The sequence below is a fragment of the Drosophila teissieri genome, chromosome 3R (assembly GCF_016746235.2).
Source record: "Drosophila teissieri strain GT53w chromosome 3R, Prin_Dtei_1.1, whole genome shotgun sequence".
Lineage (NCBI taxonomy): Eukaryota > Metazoa > Arthropoda > Insecta > Diptera > Drosophilidae > Drosophila > Drosophila teissieri.
This window is the reverse complement of record NC_053032.1, coordinates 9,667,263-9,689,486: the sequence shown is the minus strand read 5'-3', so window position 1 is coordinate 9,689,486 and position 22,224 is coordinate 9,667,263. Positions and strand designations below refer to the sequence as shown.

Genomic DNA, 22,224 nt, shown 5'->3' with positions numbered 1-22,224 from the left:
ATTATCCCATTTAGAATCGAAGTTCTACCCACCCAAAGCCCAACCAATCATATATTTTACGTAAGCCTGGACAATGTAGTTTCTTGACCCACCCAGAAAAAGAAATTTGTTCGCCAAAAAAATGATCAAAATCTAAAGAAAGCCATTTAATTGATTGGCCAAGCAAACATAAACACAACAATCAATTATTGCGTAAACAAATCGATGAATGAAAGTGCCGACTCACCCAGAAATGCTGGGCAATTGGACCGAAGTCACCCGAGATCCCGAGATGGACTATGCAAATGATGTCACGGCATCTCCATCCACACGTTCATATATACATATATATATTTCCGAGATATATGCTGGCGGGGTGCCGTACCAGCTGGCGCGTACCAGCATAAATGTTGGGAATATTCCATCGACAAGTGGGGGCAGCTCTGGGCCGGAGACAGAACAAATTGATCAGAGGGTTTCTGGGGACAGAGAGCTTTTCCGAACCGGTACGAATCGGATTGCATGGTCCACACAAAAGGCCGCACAAAGGTTTACCTTTGGCAGCTGGTCGGCAATCAGCTGATAGCTATAGGAGACAGATCCCCAGACCGCAATCCCCGATCCGAGATCCCAGACCCACACCCAGACTACGCATTAACATTTTACGATCGGGCTGAATAACAGACTTTCGATCGCGAAACACGTTGGGCGAGTCTTTCTCCGCGCCAGACACATAAAAAATAGTGCAAAACTAAATACTCTGACCCCCAATCAGAAAACAAAAAGTGAGCAGAAAAAATGGAACAAAACCAAATCCAAAGCCAAAGCCAAACGAGCTTGGCAACGATGTCTCCGGCATAAAAAGTTTAAAATTAAATTCAAACTATATATATTTCTGTTTATCGTTCGCACAAAGCAAACACGCACACATCCGAGTATACTCGTACATACTTATGAAGGCAGCAGATACAAATGAGTCAAAAACGTGACTTAACTTTTGCTTTAATTTTTCTGTTTGTTCTTTAATTTATGCCAAGAAAAAACATGCGCATAATCGATGGTTAATTAAATGGATGTGTATCGGGCAACGAGCTTACGCCGATCTCGAGCATCAATCATGTAGTTATATACGTTCAGATACAAATGGGCAGGGTAGAGGTTTGGGTTCGTCATCTATCGGTCAAATGTCATTCGAGGGGTCTTGCTCAAAATAAAAACCAGTTACAAGCGCGAAAATCAAAACAAGTTATGCGATCCCCTGCACTAAGGAGACTGCTTCCACGAATGCAATCAAGATTATCGTGCCAATATGTATCTCCATACCAGATCCAACTGGTTGCCCCGAGATAATGGTTCTCTGTGGATCGCCTCATTTCCTTCCCGTCGCCGCAGTGCAAAAACTGCAGTTGCAGCTCAGGTGCAATTGCCCCCAACAACTCTAACGGCACTCTGAAATGTGGAGTGCACTTCTACGGGAAGTACCGACACTCGGAAGGCTCTTAAAATATTATGTTCCCCAAGAGGCTGAGAATGATTCAATCAATTAGTAAGAAGAGTTTTCTGTGCTAATTCGAAGACGAATAGCTACTGAATATTATCTTATCTCAATGCTCTTTATTCGTATTCTTCACCACCTTTTTACATTTAAAGAGTGTTTTTATTTTGCTGCTCAGAATTTTTAAAAATTTAATATATGATAACGGCCCTGACACACAAACGCAAATCGTTGTATCTCTTTGGGATATATTATTCATAATAAATTGGCACTGCCTTATCGGCTGGCATCTTTACCCACGGTTGAGTCAACTTATTTCGCGCTCATAGTAAATAAAGTGTGTATATAATCTTAGCTTTCTTTAATATCGCTTCTTTCCGCTGATATTTATACAATTTCCGCGATTGCAAATGTGCTGATTAAGCCAAATACCTCAGTCGCATATCAGTGCACCCCCTCTCAGCATTTAAGAACTCAACTCCCACGAATTCTGCTCAATATGAGCCGGGGAAACAAGGACTTCAAGAGGACCCTGTGTCTCCCGCAGAGAAAATGCCATTGGAATTCAGATGCGTTCGTGTCCAAGGCACCGCCCACTTGGGTTTCCATTCCCAGAAGTTCCAGTTCGCCACTCTAGAGCCATTAAATTGGCCAAGGCCAATGGAACGTGAGTCTTGGTCGCGATCCAGAAAGGCTAAATTGAAACCGGTTCGGCGGGCGGGGGGTGGGGGGTGGGGCCGCACTGGGAAAATGGGAAATAAATAGAAAAGCAAACTGTTTGCATTCATTCGGTCTATTTTTAAGGGGGCACAGTTTCATACACGTGCGCTTGAACATATTTATGTGTGCATGAAATCATACAACCGACCGAAGTCGATTGCATAAATTTGTTAATTGCTATTTATATGGGCCGACACTTGGCGACAGAACGGCAATAAATAGATCGAATGCAAAACTTTCCACTTGCCTGCGAGAAACTCTTTGCACGCTGCCTTTCGCGATCGCCAACTGCACTTCAATTGTCGTCAATTAATTGTTGCCCTGCTCATTCACTCTCGCCCATCAGACTGCACTTGGCACCCGCCGATTCACTCAAAGCACTGAAACACTAACACCATCTGGTCGAGGATCTACGGAGCCACCGGGATGGAGTCCTTTAGTCAGTGGGCTGTGCTGTACTCAAAAGATATACGGCGATGCGCCGTTGCACTTGCAATTCGAAATTTTCGCGGATGCGTTTACTGATTTCCCGGTTCCGTTCCTGAGCAAGCGCCGATGTGCGACTGTTCAGTGCTCGTCAGGTACTCAAAATATCGGCCATGACTTTGCCAAAGAAAAACTAAAGCAAGTACGGGGCTAGTCGAGTGACCTCGACTGAAAGATACCCTAGGAAAGGGTGGGGTACGTTGCACTGAGATCGTAGTACCGTACTTGCATGGTCGCATTAAAGAAGTTGAGCAATACATTACTATGTTATTTGTAGTGGACCGTAGATCTATTTTTATATATCAAAGTTTTATAAAAGTCATTCATCCTTATTCATAGCTATATATGAATAGTCTTCAATAGTCGAGACACGTTAAAATATGTATTTCTAGGAATGTGAATCCGTTCTGAGAGTCAAAAACCAATTCACTTGGACTTGAATATTTCAAACTAAGCCTCTAGCCGTCATACCCACTGATTTTGTTAACAACTAGGGTACTACTAGAATTCGATTTTGTTGTAGTGCTCTCTCGCTCTTTAACGTTCTCTCTATCTCTATTTTTCTCTATTTTTTTTTCATCTGTTTGTTTCTTCTCAGCTGCTAAATGCCGTCTTCCTGGTTTTACAGGGTGCATCCCCTAAGAATGATCTTCCGTAGGGATGCTGAACTGTAAGGAAATTTTCCAGCAGTTGGATTTCAAAGAAACCCACCCCCCTGAGGCACACAAATTACGCATTAATCTTTCTTAGAATGCAGATCGGGGTCGAAAGGGTTTGTTGCAACATCAAGGTGCGTTTCAATCCGATGCGTAGTATAGCAATAACGTGATAACAGGTAAATACAAACGAGATTTAAAAAAAACCAAATCAGAATGGAAATAAAAAGTTTTCCGCTGGGAACAACCCCATCCTACCTGTAAAAATAACAAAAAGAGAGCTGTTGAGCATGAACTGCGTGCAAAGTCGGTGAGAACAACAATAATGAATCTGATTATTGCAGTTCTTTGTTAACAATTATTTATTATATGAATTTCGATTTAACCAAACGGAACCGGTTCGATTTGCGCTTGATTTCTGTTTGTTTTCCGAGGGTCTGGCCCCAAACCAATGACGTCACTAGTCGTGTGTTCCCTTTACAAATGCCCAAATGTAATTATTTTTTGTTTTGTTTGCCTTCATTATGCCTCCGATTTGTTTGCTAGCATTCATCGCCACTCGGCCGAAGAGAAAAACTCAGATAGGTACTCAAAATGTCAACGAGCTTTAGAGGTGGGAATAATTTAATATCTGTATGCTGGCTAAACAATTCATATTCTAACAATAATGAATTTTTTAAAAACAAAACAGCAAATTCTAATAACTTTTAGGTTTGTTATTTTCTAAACGACTATTCACATGCCTTAACCAATGTTGCTTTCCTTAAATTCTTTAGGAAACATCGTATTCGTGACACGAATGCATCTCCCCCAGCGACCTTCACATTGAGCAGAAAATTCTTTATTTTCGTGGGGTTTTTCGATTCTTGGCAGCATCTAACGAATCTGCTTACTCATTTGTTGACTCTCGCAGTTTGGCACATATACTATGCTGGATTATAATTAGTCTGGTACTCTATATTTGCACCGAGGATGCATTTGGAGCAGTTGGGACTACTTTGTAGAAGGGTCAATGGGTTCTTTGCGATATTTCGAAGACCTTGCCCAGCAAACGACTCTGCTCATTCGAATTGCATCAAATGCATTTATTATGGCTGACATACTTGGATACAATTAGGACTGGTTGAAATGAAATTCATGCGAGTAAATAAATAAGACAAAATGCTATTTTTGCCTTAACAGATCATACATCAAATATGCACTTAATAAAATACATATACGTTAATATGTTAATATGCTTATACCACCTGCCAAATATTCAGCATTCAACTGTGATAGCAAGTAAATTTCCTATTCCTTGAGTATTCCTGCTGTATTTTATACATTTGTACATACATAATCCTTCCTTTGCGGCCGTTGAAGTGTAAGATATATTGTATACCATGCTTGCGTTATTTAAGAAGGATTATGTATGTATACATATTTTTTAAATAATTGAACTTGCTGGAAATGCGGAATTACTTCTACCAATAACAAATAAGTGTCAGGTTGTTTACTGGCTGACGGTTATGATTGATAATTTAAATAAAGGTAACCGAACGGATTAATCGAATTTATTGCCAATCTTTATATAATTATATTGGTTGTTATTGCAGCTCTTCGCAATTAGTTATGCTCATGCTGGGTTTTTTGATTATAAGCTGGGATTTATGCGATCGCTAATTCAAATGCGAGTGTGGGGGAAAACAAACTAATTAGGAGTCGAATGACGCAGGTTGGGGTTGTTTATCCCACAACGAAACCCGATCAGCTTTCTCCACGGTAATCAAATCCGTCCCTTGGCGCAAATTTCAAAGAGTCATAAATCATCAGCGAGTATCATGCGTGGTCCATGCACAATCACTGAAAATGACCATCAAATGTACAATTGTGCCAATACAGTGGTCCGCACTCGGGAAAAGCGACAAGTGCGACTGGTTGGGCCCCTGGCGTGTAAATGGGACTGGGGACTGGGAACTCGGAACTCGGAACTTGGAACCCGACATCGGATGTCTTCGAGGGACTACGGGGGGCCAGCTCTATTTATAGAACTGCTCGAGGACAGCGGAAAATACACAGACAGACGTAGCCTTAATTTATAAGCACGCAGCTCGCGTGCGCCATAGTGATATATTCGCATATGAATTTTCATGAACGAAAAGCTTGGAAAGTGCATACAAAGGCCGAAAATTGTGTGACTCAGCGGTTCTTTGATTTCCTCCCATTATGCTCAAAGTTGAAAGGAAATTGCGTTCATTATTGACTTGTTGTTCTTTCGTGGCTTCTGTATTTCGATAACCCAACCATTACCCATGGATTCTTATGGCGGTGCAAATTGAAGCCTTTGCTACTTATTAGTAAGGAAAACATGGAGTGAAAAGTAAGCCAAGAGCACACCATGTTGTAAAATTGAAAAAACCCTAATTAAATTTGCGAATTTGATGTTGTCGTTCCGCCTATATCAATCGCCTTTAGCACCGGAAATGTTCGTTTTCATACACGGCGTATTCGCAATTTGCGCAATTAGTTCGGAATATTCAGTTTAAAGCGGTTTCAATGAAGAAAAGTGAAATTGAAAGGTGAAATAAGACTTTTAAACTGCTGATTTATTAATTGTTAACACATTGCGGTGTATGAATAAAGTGCATGCTAATGAATGTTAAAAAGACATTCGTTTGATACAAATAAATTAGAAATATGAATGTTAAATCCCCGGAAAATCCCTGACCTTTCACATGACGTATGCGTTGTTTTTCGCACACTTCATTGATTTAACAGGCCGGTATCCTGTTCCCTTTCAAAAATGTGTGCTCGTCCTAAGTGAGTTGTCAGGCTGAGTTTGATGGTCCCATGTTATTCAAAAATTGCACACTCACGCCTGAGAAAGCATTAATAACGCCGGCCCACAGCCCACAGCTCACAGCTCACAGCTTACAACATCATTATTCAATGTCATGTCGGCGTCTTCCTCGTGGAGCAAACAGAGCTGGCGGCACCGAACTAGAAACACTTTGCACTCTCTGTGCATTATTTAGCGCCAACTTGGGGACATCAGGGGTCCAAGGTTGGGCGACTGGGTGGAATATTGGTCGTGATATTCCTCAAGGGTAATTACAGGCAGACGGGACTTTGCCAGCTGGCGACTAAGCAAATCCATCGTATTTGTAAATAATTAAAATGGCCAAGCATAAGCGATGGAAGTCATTTCACGTCGGAAATGAAATAATAATCAACGGGGAATGGGGATTACAAAGAGTGATTCACTTAGTAGGAATTATTAAATCAATAAAATTATCAATCTCATTAGCATGAAAGCTGCAAAAGTTTTTTGCCATTTCGTGGCGAAAGGTCCCCTCCTTCCTGCAACTCTCCTTTCTGTTGAAGTTCAAGGAACCTTTTGCCGTAAAAAGGAGCCAACTTTCGTTGTCCTTTTTGCACTGATATAAATCGTTGCCCGTTAGTGGGACTTAACTGTCTGTCAGAACAAAGAACCGAGCTCCTGGCGAAGTCCTTCCTCCGGCCAAACGCACAAAGGACGCTGCAGTTCCCAACAGCGACTTTGAAGCCTTAACTTTCGTTGCTCAAATACGAGTATGTGCCGGCGCCGGCACTAAAAATCAATATCTGGAAAGAGCAGGGGGGCAGGGGGAGTCACGCGGGCTAAACAAAACATAATTGCCAACATTGTTACCCTCCATCGATTCTACGTCCGGGTGCTTCATAAAAGATTTGCATTTTAAATTTTCAAACTTTAAATTTAACGATTAAAGTTTAATTATTTATTTTAATGTGCGTGGTATTCATTCAAGTCTATATCAAAATGTAATAGTTTTGGACCACGAGAAAGTTAATTTTTAAATTAAATAAACTTCGTCCAAAAATATAATTAGTAGAAATGTACTGCATTAAAGTTAATTAAGGTGGTCCTTGTTCCACCACTGTGAAAGTTGGACCACGGGGCGTATGGGCAATGCAGCTAGCCACAAAAGGTCATATGTATAAGCTGATACCGCCGAATGCTTTTTAATTATGGAAATAATAAAGACAAATGAAACGAGGGCCAGGACCCTAATTGACTCACCCAGAGATGCGAGGCTTGACCCGCCGCAGGGACTGGTTACGAACTTCCAGTTGCCAGGACAACGGTTGTGGAAACTCGAGGAGGACAACTGCTTACGCGTAGATATCCCAGGGCAACGCCGCCAAAGGCTTCAACGCCTTGGGGCAATAAGCGAATGCACTGCCAGGGACCAATATCATCGAGCCCGGCATCTCGACCTGCGTCCTGCGATGTTTATCCTGCCAATCCGCGACGTAAACTGAACCCAAGTAGCCCAACTGAAAGCAGGAGTCCACCGCTCGCTCAGCCTCTGCTCTGCACTGCGGAAAACGAGGCAAGCGAATGAAAATGTATGCGAGTTGTGTTTTCACAATACCGCCGTAGCGCCATGTGCGCGTAGCTGGCGGTCCAAAACAGCTGAGAGCGCGCACGCTTTTCACGAGTGACGTCACCGTTGGCGCGACTCATGCGCACCCACGAGAGAGAGCGAGAGCGAGTGAGGTTCCCAGATACCCAAGATATGCAGACACTCAAATAATCGTGCTCGTGTATCTGTATCTTGAGGAAGTCGCCTGCTGTGGCGCCGAATGTGCTTGGCCCAAATGCATGCTTGTTGCGCCACTTGGAACCATCCCTCCCCCATCCCATCCCCATCACCATCCCCAGTCCACCTTTCAGCCCCTCAGGTGGCGGAAGGGGGTCGTTCTGGCCGAACAGGGATGGCTGATGGCGTCACAGAGCGCTACGATGTGCGACTGGGGCATATCGACATTCAGAACTATACAATGCCAACGAAATGGGAAATATGTTTAAATTAAAAAGGTACCGAAATAGGTACTTTAATTAATTACATTAAATCAATCGATTGCAATCATCCTTTTCAACGAATAATGGGTATAAATATTTAATACAAAAACATACTAGACTTTGATGTCTGGAAAATCACCCAAATGATTAATAACCGCATTTAAAATCAAGTTATTTACCACAATATTAGACTATTTTTTATTGACATAATCAACATTAAGTAGAGATTCCAGTATATCAACATCAATATACATACGGTTTAATGTATGCAATAAATACATTTATATATGTTACGCTATCTAAAATAAATGATCATGTACGCGTCATTTGAGAGCCTGAGTTATTTAACAAGAGTGAGAGATTACTTTATACATTTCGTCATGATCAATAATTTTTAAAAGCATATTCATTGTGCTCGTTTATAGATTGGCACTCACTTGGGCTGCATTAATATAAGTTTGAGCCACTAAATAAATCGTCTTCAATTAACATATCGTAAAATTGGATAACCTATATAACATTTGCAGGGCTCTTACACATAAATAAGGCATGAGTAAAGCTTGTAACCAAGTAGCAAATAAATTGCTACAGATAACTAAATAATGATAAAAGTGATGTCACAGTGATGTTGAGTTAAGTGACTGAAAGGAACATCCGTAACACAAATAAACACTTTAAATGATTTTAAACTTAGTCGCTAAGTTTTTTGTGCACTTCGTCTAAGCAATCTGCACCGGAAATTCCTGTTATTGCATTTTCGCCGTGTATGATAGCATCCATTTCGATCTGGGTGAGGTTTTCATTGAGGAGCTTTTCAATGTTTATGAACTTGGCATTGGGCTCTTGAATGGAGGCAGCATCCATGTCCTGGTCAACTGGCGTCTGGAGCACCGAACTGCTGCGCTTGGCGCGCTCTGAAACGCGAGGTAAGTCAAGTTAATAAACATAAACAAGTTAAGATTGCACCACATACCAAAACGAGCCCGGTGGGCCTCCTGATCGATGATAATTTCATTGGTCACATACACTTCCCGTCGGATTTGGTCGCGCAGTTCCACGCTCATGTCCGGAATGCACCAACGCACCAAAATCATCACCAGTGCCACAAAGTTCTGAAAGCAAAAAGCAAGCCATCAACTAATTTATCCAAAAGATTTCATCATCATACGCCCCTGATTTACAATTTTTTCTATGACTTTGCCAGCGAATTTGGGGTCAAATGAAGCCGACAAAATGACAACTTTCCAGCCAAGTAAATGGAATTGGCTAAATGCAGCTTAGGCAGGTGCTAGCCTCAACCCTAATATAATGTGTATTGGGGCGAAATCGTCGAGTCTATTCGAAAAAGAAACCCCTTAGTAACAAAAACCGGCACAGCAGCACACCGTAAAACAAACATGCAACACATGCAACATACTTGACTCAATGGACTTTGGATTCTTGCAGCATAAGAAAAGCAGAAAGCCGGGAAAGAATGAAAGGTAAATATAAAGAACCAAACGAAAACTAAACGGATAATGAGCCCTAGTTCTACTTAGAGTCAAAAACTTTAGTTAGTAGCTGTGAATACCTCGAGCCAAGCGGACGCGTTAGAGCAAAAATTAAATACAAAACTACAATTTTTAAAAGGATATAGAAGGTGTAAGAAAAAAGGAAATAGCTACAGAATACACGAAAGGATTACAAAAGGATATTATTAAACTCATTGAAAACTGGGAAAAGGGAGGAAACTAGACCATACGAAAATAAATTCGGTCGAATTATTGTACAAAGTCATTAGGCCGCCTTTAAGATGAAGTACTTTGAATTTCTAAGCCTTTCGTCCGTGGGCCTCTGCATAGCCTGTGGAGACATGTTATTAGCTCTGAGCATACTGGGACCCTCGAGCTATTACCTATACCTCGATTTCATGGATATTGAGAAATGGGAACAGGATACCGAAGTGGAAGCTTTGACACCAATTGGAACCTTCTTTTCCACATTGGGTAACTAAAAGGCAAGAACCAAGTAAAATTGTTTCCTAAACACTATTATTACAGTCAACTATCTGTGGGTGCGGGAGTTCTCGCAGGTTTTCTATATGACAGCAACGTTTATAATTTGGGTAAAGGCAATGATTAACCTAATGGTGGCCTGTATTCTTGTCGACGGCATAAAGCAGGTAACATATTTTAAATTTCCCGAGCACATTACATATTTAATAATATTATATAATAAAATATTTCAAGAAACGTCTCGTATGCATTGCTCCCTGGTTGATAAACTCATGTCTATCAATGGTTGTTGAAACGGGCATTTTTGTGAGTCTGGAGCTGAGAATTGATGAAGTTGATGCCGCAGTGGATCGTCGAATAGCGAGAAGTCTAATCTTTGGCGTATTCATAGGTGAGCTACCACTTTGACATTACAGTATACTTCTTTTTACTTTATAATATATTTCAGTGCTAAACGCGTTATTTTCGTATGGTATCTATGCTCTTTATCGCAAGCTAAAGTCTGTGCCCAGTGAGAATGTTGAAGTCATTCCCCAAAGTCCTCACACATTTAATGCCTGAATATAAAGATATAAACTTTGAATTTGTCGAGGATTTTATGTTTTGGAATCAATTAAAATAAAACAAACTATTATAGTTAAATATTATCCCAAGTATACTCACTTCAAAGACAACCACAAAACCCAATCGGCAGGCCAGAATTATGTAGAACATGCTGCTCAACGTGTATTTTTCTGGAGAGGATGGTGGCAGTCGAAAGTCTGTGTATCTGAAAACAAGTTAGCTAATGAGTAATGAATTTCATGAAATTATTCCATATATATTACTCACCTGCACGTTGTTATGTTGGAGAGATCGCCAGCTAAGCTATACAAGGTGGGTGAATCAGCGACTTTGAACTCTGATAGCGTAAAGTTGAGGTAACCATCGAGAGTTCCGTTCTTGTTCACGTAATGCCGGTACACCAAACGCGGAATCATGTCAGAGGTAAAGGCAATGATGAATCCCTAATTATGTGGAAAAGTACTTAGATTTTATAATGCTTCCACTTCTACGAAGTCTACTTACATTTGTGATCACGCTAAGTTTGCCTATGCAGTCCAGGATCCGATACCACACTCCTATATCTCGAACTCGTTGTGATACTGGACGCTTGTGGTGGGTCAATAGTTTCTTTGCATCCAAACGCATTTCCAGGATATTATTTAGTAGGGCAAAGAATGGCGCCAGGGGAAAAGCGGCCACAAATATGGTTACGAAGCCGTACTGCAAGACCATCTCCAAATACTCGGGAAACAGACCTCGGGCACCCCAATCCAGTAACTTGAAATCCCGCATCCAGCGTTCGTCTTTCGTCTTGTCTGGGTTCGGAGTGATGTTAAAAAGTCGCGACAGCCCGACCTGAACGGCCAAAACCTTTCGCCAGAACATGGGAAGATACACCTCAAGAATTGTGTTGAATGCCTGCTTGCCCACCATTATAATAGCCAACTGGATGCACAGCTCCGTTAAGCAGCCGCCGGAAGAGCACTATGCAAATCAAAGAGTTTATTTATTAAACTACAATAAGATTTGAAATTAAATAACTCACCTCCTCCTGGCGATAATCAAAAAGTTTATTATACTCCCCCGGGTGACCCACGAATTTTCCCTTAAAGAAAGCAATGTAAAAAATGGAGGCATAGTAGTTGACAAACTGCAGGAGATAAATTTTAAGGGTCAGCGAGTCATCGAACTGAGTTTGAGTGCGCCACATTTCCAGCTCTGTCAGGTACTCCGCCAAATGATTGTACATCTAAAAATAAACGTGGTATTAGTAAATAAAATTTAATTAAATTAAACTATTTGCTTACATAATTAAGTATGTAGAGCAGGCACAGATTCACAAAAGCTGCTGATGCAGTGGCCAGGACAATTGCGCTAGAGGTGGTCATGGGACTAGCACCCACTTTAAGAGCCGCCAGCATTGACATTCGGTATACAACCACTGCCAGCAGAGCCACAAATGCCAGCGCAATTAGGAGCAGTACCACTGAAAAACTGAACACGGTGGCGGGAAGTTTCATGCGCCAAAAGGGAACTGTTGGCTCCTTTATGTTGGTCACATAATCCACTCTGGTCGGCGGTATGTGTTCCAAACGTGCCAAGTACTGTGGTCTCGGATGCTCTTCATGCACATCGAATCCCGTCAGATCCCAGCGGTGTGTTATTTCGGCGGAGTATCGCTTCCACAGCTCCAGGAACAGGGTGGCCCAAAAGGACATAAAGACGGCGAAGAACACGGTGCTGGGATTGTCAATGAGGTATGTGACTTTGGCATAGTTGCAGGTCTCTTTCAGGTCCCAAAAGTTGCACCAATCACAAAGAGGACACATAGTTATGTTTGTATTACCACTCTGGCAAATATCTTTCCTGGAAACAATAGTATTTAATAAGATACCGTTCTATGGAAAAATATTTCAATGAACTTACACAGGCACATAGTTTTTAAGGGAGAACCATGAGTATAGGAAACAAATGACACCTACTATCGAGGCCAGCAGCAACATGTAGGTGTAGTAGCCCAGCCAGGCGAAGTACAAGCCTAAAATTTATAATTAAAGGTAATTACACTTCTTTTTATCTAATTTTCTATTGTAAAATCTCACCAATTTTGACACCAAAGTATTCTTTGATGTCATCCAAGGGCTGATAGCGATACCATTTGGGAACAGAGGCCCAATGTTTGTACAGCAGCGCTCTCATTGTACCCGTCTCGGTTATTTCACCCTGCGATAAATACATGGTTTAGTTTTAACACTTATCGTACAGTTAATGTAATACATCGTGGAGTGGATAGGCAGCAGAGTAGACACCCTCGGCAATCAGTCGCTCAATACCGAAGGCCATGTCATGTTGATTCTTGGCAGGAAATCGCTGGCGATCTAGGATGAACTCTACGATGCGGGAACGGACGGCGGTGGTGAAGAAACAATCCTGTCGGATGTCAAAGCTGCCAGGCAATAACGAAATCAAATAAACAGACAATTTTATGGGAAATTTGATTGAACTCACAGATATTCCTTATCGCGACTGTAAATGGCGGTGAATCGATGAGCTCGCTTTGGAAAAATTTCCTCGTCCACATAAATGTTGCGCAGAAAGAATTGGAAAACATGTTTAAGACTAGAAAACACGCTTTTGGTCGATCGATTAACCACGGACATTCCTGGAATCTGAAGGCATTGAAAAGTCAAGTATAAATAGTATTAAGAAACGTATTATAATAATTAAGTATTAACATTCAAGCAGGCTTGTTCTAAGTTACATTTTCTTTATACAAAATCTATCAAGGTTAGGCTGGGTATTTTAGTTCGATTTCAAACAACTCACAGCGGAAACTTAACGAAATATGATAATTAAACAGTATTTTTAGGGGATTAATAATAAAATATTTAACTGGTTTAACTTCAACGTTTTGGCCAACCTTATTGGTCAGGTAATGGGCCGCATTTCGTAGGCGATTCGATCTTTCATATATGCGCAAATTGCATAACGACTAAAACACAAGAAATATAAAATAATTCAAATTATAATAATTAAAATTCAATAAATAAATTACATTTTCGGGAACCTTTTTTGTTTAATTAGGCCTAAAAGAATGCTATATTTTTTATTTTAGCGTGCAATAAAGAAACGGTGAACTCACTTCCTTCATGGGCATGCGCAGCTTAAGAATTTCCGCATACCGTCGCAGGACCTCCAAAGGAGCATGGATCTAAAATCAAAATATATGAAAACATGATGAAACTTGGTTAAGCACTTCAATCCTACCTTGACGAACCAGATTTGGTCCTTCTGACTGGCCTCCACCTCCAGTCCCTGACTAATGAGATTCGCCTCGAAAACACGGCGCTTTTCCGTGTTTTCCAGCTCCGTGGGCTCGTGAGTATTGATCCTGTAGGCCAGGACGAAGTCAATGGAGCGGATGCAGTCCTCAAAGAACAGCGAGCTGTTAATCTCACCCCGCTGGTAAAACTCCCTGGGGCAGCTGCACTCGCGATCATCGTAGACGCCGCCTCCATCGCCCTTCACAAAATCCGGATCAGTCATCGGCAGAAGGGGAGCGGCTGGGTTCGATGGGTTGGTCCTGTCCCCAGTGGGCTTTTTGCCATTGGCCCTGGGCTCGGCAGATTCTGGCAGTTGGAGTGTGGGGGCGTTGCTATAGGGTGGACAGTGACAGATAAGGTTAATTATCGTATTTAGCTAGGTAGATAAAGGTTAGGTTTAATCACATCGCAGACTTACTTAAGTAAGATTAAAGTATATGAAAGTTACTTTACAGTAGTGAGCATTGTTTACAAACATCATTTTAAGTAAACTTAGACTAGAGGGATTTGAATCCTTCAGAAAGCCTTAATCCCTCACACTAGAACTATAAACAATTGCTACGAAATAGTAACAAGTCTTTGCTAACTCGGAAATGCTTTCAAGCGGAAAATTCAATGTGATTCAATTTGGGGCTAGTTAACAGGAGCACAGCACGTTAAATTCCCGGCTGGCGACTCCTGTCGTGCCGAAAGGTCCTAATGGGACGCACATCCCATCAAAACACCAATAACATATTTAGGTCACCTCCTGGCAGAGCCAGAGCTAGTGGAATTTAACGACCCGCCACATTAAAAGGGATATTTTTGCGACGGGAAGGAAACGCCAAGATGACCTCAGTTAACGTTTGCTCCGTTAATCCAACTAAATAAGTGTAGGAACCAAGAAATCTCAGCATATGCTCGGGTTATCTTGAGTTCGATTTGCTCGGAACGAACAACAGTGGCTCGCTTTAAGTTGAAAATGAGCTATATCGTGAGCTGTTAAAAAACAGTACTTCTATTACATACAAACATTTGGTATTTGTTTGCTAAAAAGCAGCTCCATGTGATGTGATTTCTAGATGGGAAATATCTAATGATTCATAGCTTTAATCGATATAGAGTAGCTAAGCTTCAAAGTGCAATGGGGTGAGCAATCTCAGCCATTCAATCCCGGGTTTCATTAAAAATGCACACAGCAAATGAGTAAAAGTATGGAAAGTATAATTTATTTAACTGATAAGCACACAATCATACACTCTGGCTTTAACTTATGTTTGTTATCAACAGTATTAGTCTTATACTCCGCTTTATATATGCCAATTAAACGAATAATGCTTAAATAATATAACATTTTCTACCATTAATATACAAGTACGTTTATATAGATAATCAAGTTAAGAGCCTCATTCATGAGCTAGGATTCTGGTTCAAAATAAATGGGAACTTCTATTAGGAGGAGACAACATAACTAATGCTGAATTAACCTAGTGAAATCATAAATCTTATTTTCCCCTCTTTCGTTGCTTAGTTCTTTTCTGTATTATTGCTTGTCTGAGCACTTTAGGCATTTTTACACTTCTTTGGCCTTCGCACAACTCGAATCTATCTTCAACTTCTTTGATGAAAAACATAATTAAAATTTACATATAATCGCCGTTTTCTTTGTAGGCCCACACGTTTTAATTTTCGGCATTTGGTTTAATGAAGGCCAGAGAGTGAGAGAGACATTAATTTATTAAACATGTGTGGGGTTTGTTTTCTGATATATTTTCTCAGTACCGAAAAAATCACTTATATAAGTTAGACGTCACTGCTAAAATGCCACCGATCATATAGGCCACCGATTATATATGCACATCGAAGGCTTATTCATCCCACAAGATCGCAATACTTAAGGTGCTCAGAAAACGATGCGCGATACACGACACACATAAGAGTATATTGTCTTTTGTTTTTCGCCCGAAACGATGATAAATGCTTCAATACACGCAGAAATGTGTCAGAAAACCCGTTTCCCTGAAAGGTGATCGGTTTGCCTTGGGTTACAGAGCCTACAGAACCTAATTACAATCACATTTACCGCGGAAAACTCCCGATTCAAATTTTCACCTCTTGTCCGAGCAAAAAATTAATAAACACTGAATTAAAGTCCACAAGTGTTGGCCATGGCAACCAACCAATTTGTTTGACGCGGACTGAGAGGCGACCAACGCGCAGCAGCGAAGACAACAAACTGAGAAGTGAGAGGCAACCAGCTGGGTTTATTTGCCGGTGGCCCCAATCCCCCCAATCCCCCCGAGATACCTGCTACCCTCTTACTACATGCATCCCCCAATCAGCTGTTTTCTCTCGAGAGAGCTTTGAGCACATGTTTTTCCAAGCCCCGCCGACTGATCATTCAGATGTCAAGTGCATACGCGCACACACTGGCGGGATTAGATGTAAACGAAAACAAGAGAGAACCCTATAGCCGAGTTCCCCGACTATCTGATACCCATTACTCAGCTAATGGAAGTGACAAGGAGAAATTTTATAGTTCCTGAGATCTAGACGTTCATACGGGCGGACAGACAGACGGACGGACAGACGGACGGACGGACATACGGACATGGCCAGATCGACTATATTCTGTATATGGTCGGAAACGCTGTCTTCTGCCTGTTACATACTGTTAAACGAATCTAGTATACCCTTTCAGTATACGACTAACGGGTATATAAAGATAATGGATATCTTTGCGCCTATTTAGGCAAGAGCAGAATGTTTATTTCTTATTTCCGGGGAAAATGGGATGACACCAAGTACTGAATTAGAGAGAGCAAATTAGCTCGATTGGAACAATAATACTTGCTCTTGAATATCCACATATCCAATGGTCTGTGGGGTTTCACCTAACATCCGTGAGTCACTAAATAACTGAAATGATTGCCAGGCAGATTTAAGACAGATGTGAACAATCAAACCAAATATTAGGTGAGTTCAAAGAATCGCACTTCATGTGTTTGGGCAAATGTACTTTTCCCGCCCATGCTTATGTGCTACCTCAGTGAGAGATAAGACATACAGGGTTCTCAAAGAAATTTTAAAAGTAGAGTTTCATTATTTTAGAGTTCATATTGATCAGAATTACATACAATTTTCATGGCTATATTTCTCCTGGGTTAAACTACCAACACGAAATATATTATTAGTTTTGTTGGTAATTATCAGTTCAGTTTCTAGACACCCTGTATTCCCCACAAGCGAAACTCAATTACAGAAGACTGACAACAAAAGCAGTCAGCTGCAATTAACTTTAATGGCCACTTCCTAGGCCCAAAAGGTCTGAATGGGGTTTCCCGCTCTTTTCGAGCTTTAACATGCTGGTAGAAGTGGGGCTTACTTACCTCTCTGCAAAGCGGGCTCTCTTGTCGGCGGTGCCGAGTGATTCACGCGATGATGATAGTTGCTCCTGGTCCAGGAATCTCTGGGATCTCTCGTGCCCCCGCCAGAAGCTCTCCTTTCCCGTTAGGCGCTCGTGGAGATTGTGGCGCTTCATGAGCTCCATGTCGAAGGGCGCCAGGGGGGTGGTGAAGGGGGGCTCCAGCGGTACAGTGGAGGTTGGAGATAGGGAGGGGGAGTGGGGGCTGCGCTCCAACAGCTGGAAGCTCTCGTCCTTGGAGAAGGGGGGTGGCGAGGTGGCCTCCTCCAGAGCGGCAACTTTGGCGCTGCCTAAATTTAGCATCTTGTTGCTGAGAAATTCTTAAATTTAGTCAGTCTTGCTAAATCGCGCTCTCTCTTCCTCTTCTCCGGTGCTTTCACAAGGCATCTGCATCTGTGTGCGTTGGCGGCCACAAATTCAGCAGTCAACTTTCGTCTTTGCCGCTCATGGAGCTACTACTACTAATATCACACCTAACTATTGCACTTTACACTCGTATTTTTTTATAGTTATGAATGGAATCAATTTCCGCCGAGTTAGCGACCGACAGCGCAGCAAAAAACCGTTTCTGCCAATGTTCTGTAACAAACTGAGGAAGAGCTCAGGTGGTGGGGTATTGTCAGTCGGTTCTCGATAACATATCGATTGCTGGGCGGGCAATTCGAAAGAAAAAAGTTTGATAACAACTCTAAAATGGCTAATTGAATGCACGATGATCTGTTGAACTTCCAGTTTCAGCGTGTTTTATTAAATGTAGGTTGTATTCTTTAGGTAAAAGTACAACGATGATAATTTGCCATGCATATGTGTATTGCACTACTTGGGTACACATTACTATCATTTGTTTATTATACGCTTAAGCACGACAACAATCCATAAAATATCCATTAAAATAAACAAAATATTTTCATACTTGTTATTCTAAACTGGTGAGCTTCATTTAGCGGAATCATCTTAAAATTTAATTTCCTAGGTACCCAGAGCCGTGACTATCGCCATCTTCAGTGTTGGGAAGCGATGAAACGTATCCACCGAGAAAACCTTATCACGCAGCAGCTGACACTGCAGTGCAGATATGGAAAATAAGAGCAGCACCAAAATGAGGGAAACAAATGAAACACATGACTTTTCGGATAAAACAACAACGTGTATTGGGCAAAACACAAAACAAAGATAATACAGTCCCGCGCGAGTGGGAGGCAAACTAATATGCTCGCTTTTTACATGGAACAACAACGAATTTTCACTTTAATGTATGGAATAATAATACAGCAGTGTTTTCAGTAGATTAACCACTATTATTACGGGTCTAAATTATGGATTAGAGTTGAACGTGGACATTGAATTTACAGCACACAGTTGGGGCCACCTCTTTACTTGTGGTTGTAGTTTTTGTGCACCTCGGGCGAGATGTTGTACACGTACTGCAGGATCTCCTGGATGAAAGGGTCCTTGCGGGTCTGGATGGCCCGGTCCATATCGGCTAGCTTGACGCGGATATCCGCATCGATCTTGGCCGCCACGCCCTCGCGACTGCCCATGTGCTGGAATCGGGGTTCACACGGTATTATATGTAAGTTTCCCTATGGCGCGTTATGTGGCGTCTTACCTTGGCCTCGAACTCCTTGAAGGCGCGCTCGCGCTCCTGGCGGAACTTCTCGATCTCCTCGGTAGCCTCGTCCTTGGCCTGCTTCAACCTCCTTGCCTTGCCTGCGGGATTACCCAGAGATTTAGATGAAATCAGTGGCACTTAGCAAATCAGACCCCTACAAGGCGACCTTCCATAACTCAAAGTGCCAACTCGCACAATAACTATTCATTAAAATCATTATATTCAATCACAATAAGTAGAAGTTTTAGTATATATAAACAAGGCATTCATCGTTTAATTTGGTCTATATCTCGAGTTATGGAGGTTTGACTTGTATTTACTTTTTTCCACCACATCATGTGACCCACACACAACGGTGATGGTGATTATGGAAGCGCGGGGGGCGAGGAGGTGAAAAAATCGCAGTTACTTTTCGCCCTGCCATTTCCAATTGGATTTATTTTTCCCTAAATTAAACTCACGTTTACGGGCCTCGGCGACCTTCTCGGCTGCCTTTTTCTCGGCAGCGAGCAACTGCTGGATTCCCTGCGTCTGGCTGGCCATAATTTCCCAAGTTTTCTAATTCCTCGCCGTGGTGTATACTGAGCAAGTCGAAAAAAGCAAGTGCGACAGAATCAAAATCGACGACGAACTGTGAAAAATGTCATATGACGAAGTCACACACACGCAAACTCACCACGTTGGCTAGTTGGTGTGGGTGCGCAAAGTGTCAGAAAGCTGGACGCTAGATAACTCTTAGAGATGGCTCGGTCGATAACATATCGATTGGCTTAACGCTATAACGTATTAAATATTTTTCCGTATAGTTTTTGTAAGCTTATTAATGAGCGTATTCAAATATTTCCTTTGCTATATCCTTTTAAAATATCTGAATGCTACTACGTTTTTACATGCGTTAAGTTAAATTAACAAATTGGTACGTGAAGAATTTATTTAATTTTTTTAAACACTATAATTTACATTTTTTATGTTACAAAAACAACAATTGATACGTGAAATATTTGTTATTTTAAACCTTATATATTAATTATTTTAAAATCTTAAAGTTATCGTTTGGAATGAAATTACAACCATGTGGTAGAGGCTTAAACTCACCACACCAACACAATAATACATTCTTTAAAAACATTAATCTGCACTATATAAATCTGCATAATTGTTTATTAATTGTAACCATATATTTTATTTTTTTTTGTAAATTTAAGTAAATTAACATTTTTTTTCTTGATACATCTCTGCTGTCCATTTATCGATATCATCGATAGTGTCATCTCTGTCTGAGCAGTTAAACTACAGATGCTTCGGCATTAAACAAAAGTAATTTCGCAATTTTGGCAGTAAAGATAGTTTAGTTATTTAAAATTCTCGTATAAATCGTTAAGAGGGGTGCCTAAAGATGTTTACGCCCAACACAAACACCCCCATTGGAGGCGCCACCGCTGCTCCCGGCGCTTTTGCTTTTGGCGCGCGACCGGCGACGACGACTGCTCCGCCTCCGTCCTTTGGAGCAGCCACCTCTACGACGTCCTTCGGAGCTGCTCCGGGCACCACCTCCTTGTTTGCAGCTCCGGCGGCCACTCCGGCTTTTGGAGCACCAGCTGCTACGCCGGCTTTTGGAGCACCAACTGCTACGCCTGCCTTCGGCGCAACATCAACTGCGGCGCCCGCTTTTGGAGCAGCTGCTGCCACGCCCGCTTTTGGAGCAGCTGCTGCCACCCCCGCTTTTGGAGCAGCTGCTGCCACGCCCGCTTTCGGAGCACCAGCAGCCACGCCGGCTTTTGGAGCTCCAGCTGCCACTCCCGCTTTTGGAGCACCCGCCGCCACGTCCGCCTTTGGAGCACCAGCAGCCTCAACGGCGTTTGGAGCGCCAGCTTCCACGCCAGCATCGGCCTTCGGAGCACCAGCACCAGCCGTGGGCACTGTGGCTCCCACCTTCTCCTTCGCCACCCCGGCCACAAGTGCCCCGACCACCGCTCCGCCGGCCTTTGGATTTGGCACCACCGCTACAACGGCGGCAGCTGCTATGCCAGCATCTCTCGGCTCCGGCATTGGATCCTTTGCCTTTGCCAAGCCTCAGGCCACCACGGCGGCCAGTTTGAACTTTAGCACAACCACGACGACGGCCACCGCACAGCCCTTCAATACTGGTCTGAAACTGGGAACCACCAACGCGACGACAGCCTTAGGAGGAGGAATCTTTGGCAAGCCAGCGGGACAGGCAGCTGCCCCGGCAGCTTCTACTTTTGTGGGTCTCGGGGGGATCGATGTGAGCGCCACGCAGCCAAAACTGGGGGACAACAAGCAGGATGGCATCAAGGTGCAGACAAAAAGTCCTCTACAGAGTTAAGTCCTCTACATCAAGTTAATCATTTTATTTTGACCACTCCAGATCAAGGAAACCCAAGTGCCCGACGAGATAGTAAAAACGGTGGATGCCCTAAAAGCGTATATCAAGCAGCAGAAGACCATTTCCTCCGACATTGGACGGACTTCCACCTCCAAATTCACGAATGTGAGCCACGAGATCACGAACTTGAAGTGGGCGCTGCAGAATATGGCCAATTTAGTGGAGGGCAGCAACCAGCAGATCCGCCTGATGCGACAGGAGACCGTAAAGGCAATTCAATCTCTGGAGATGGCCCAACGCACGCAGGACACCCCTGCTGGTCTGCAGTTCGAGAACAGTGCTCCGTTCCAGTACTTTCAGTGCCTGGTGGCAAAATACGAGCAGGATTTGATCGCCTTTCGCCAGCAGATTGCTCTGACCGAACGCCACATGCACGCGCTCTCCAATCCGCAGAGTATTTCGCCGGAGGATCTAAAGCGGGGCTTTCGCCAGCTTAATGAGAGCTTCATCTCGCTGGCGGGACGTCTTCACGAGGTACATCAGCGGGTGGAGGAACAGAAGGAGCACTACCTAAACCTCAGACGCTACCGCCTGCGAGACGCCACCAATGTTTTTGAGCGGATCGACAATCCTCCGCTGCCGTCGGTGGAACCTCAACGGATTAGTAGCGGTCCAACGCCCTTCTCCAACATCTCGGCCCTGATGAACAAGTCTTATGCAGCAGCGGCCAGTTCCGCCAGCAATGCGGCAGCCAAGTGAGAACGGCATTCTTAGCAAGTTTCAATAAATCGTTATGTACAATAGACCCTAGACTTTC

General features: G+C 42.6%; 4 protein-coding genes across 10 annotated transcripts; 2 read left to right on the top strand and 2 right to left on the bottom strand.

Moving 5' to 3' along the window:
- Positions 1-8,399: 8,399 nt before the first annotated feature.
- On the bottom strand, positions 8,400-18,023 carry LOC122618753 (anoctamin-1). Of its 7 annotated transcripts, none has more exons than XM_043795276.1 (15): positions 17,414-18,023; positions 13,990-14,377; positions 13,865-13,933; positions 13,643-13,714; positions 13,231-13,391; positions 13,000-13,168; positions 12,825-12,945; positions 12,649-12,760; positions 12,030-12,588; positions 11,768-11,971; positions 11,245-11,706; positions 11,008-11,183; positions 10,840-10,945; positions 9,156-9,294; positions 8,400-9,096 (listed from the first exon to the last, which is right to left on the bottom strand). In XM_043795276.1, the coding sequence occupies exons 1-15, from the start codon at positions 17,749-17,751 to the stop codon at positions 8,873-8,875; spliced, it is 3,300 nt and encodes a 1,099-aa protein (XP_043651211.1). In that variant the 5' UTR covers positions 17,752-18,023; the 3' UTR covers positions 8,400-8,872. The 7 variants fall into 7 exon arrangements, with proteins under 7 accessions (XP_043651211.1, XP_043651212.1, XP_043651214.1 ...); XM_043795279.1 differs by lacking the exon at positions 17,414-18,023 and adding an exon at positions 16,108-16,242 and having other exon boundaries at positions 8,401-9,096; XM_043795280.1 differs by lacking the exon at positions 17,414-18,023 and adding an exon at positions 16,205-16,224 and having other exon boundaries at positions 8,401-9,096.
- On the top strand, positions 9,970-10,737 carry LOC122618755. The gene is made up of 4 exons (XM_043795284.1): positions 9,970-10,167; positions 10,222-10,343; positions 10,411-10,567; positions 10,625-10,737. Exons 1-4 carry the CDS (start codon positions 9,975-9,977, stop codon positions 10,735-10,737), a joined length of 585 nt encoding a protein of 194 aa, XP_043651219.1. The 5' UTR covers positions 9,970-9,974.
- A 551-nt stretch (positions 18,024-18,574) lies between the features above and the next one.
- Positions 18,575-19,697, bottom strand: LOC122620591 (V-type proton ATPase subunit G). Its single transcript, XM_043798128.1, has 3 exons — positions 19,522-19,697; positions 19,058-19,158; positions 18,575-18,992 (listed from the first exon to the last, which is right to left on the bottom strand). Exons 1-3 carry the CDS (start codon positions 19,601-19,603, stop codon positions 18,822-18,824), a joined length of 354 nt encoding a protein of 117 aa, XP_043654063.1. The 5' UTR covers positions 19,604-19,697; the 3' UTR covers positions 18,575-18,821.
- A 614-nt stretch (positions 19,698-20,311) lies between these two features.
- Positions 20,312-22,210, top strand: LOC122618828 (nuclear pore complex protein Nup58). Its single transcript, XM_043795416.1, has 2 exons — positions 20,312-21,377; positions 21,450-22,210. Exons 1-2 carry the CDS (start codon positions 20,457-20,459, stop codon positions 22,164-22,166), a joined length of 1,638 nt encoding a protein of 545 aa, XP_043651351.1. The 5' UTR covers positions 20,312-20,456; the 3' UTR covers positions 22,167-22,210.
- Positions 22,211-22,224: the final 14 nt, after the last annotated feature.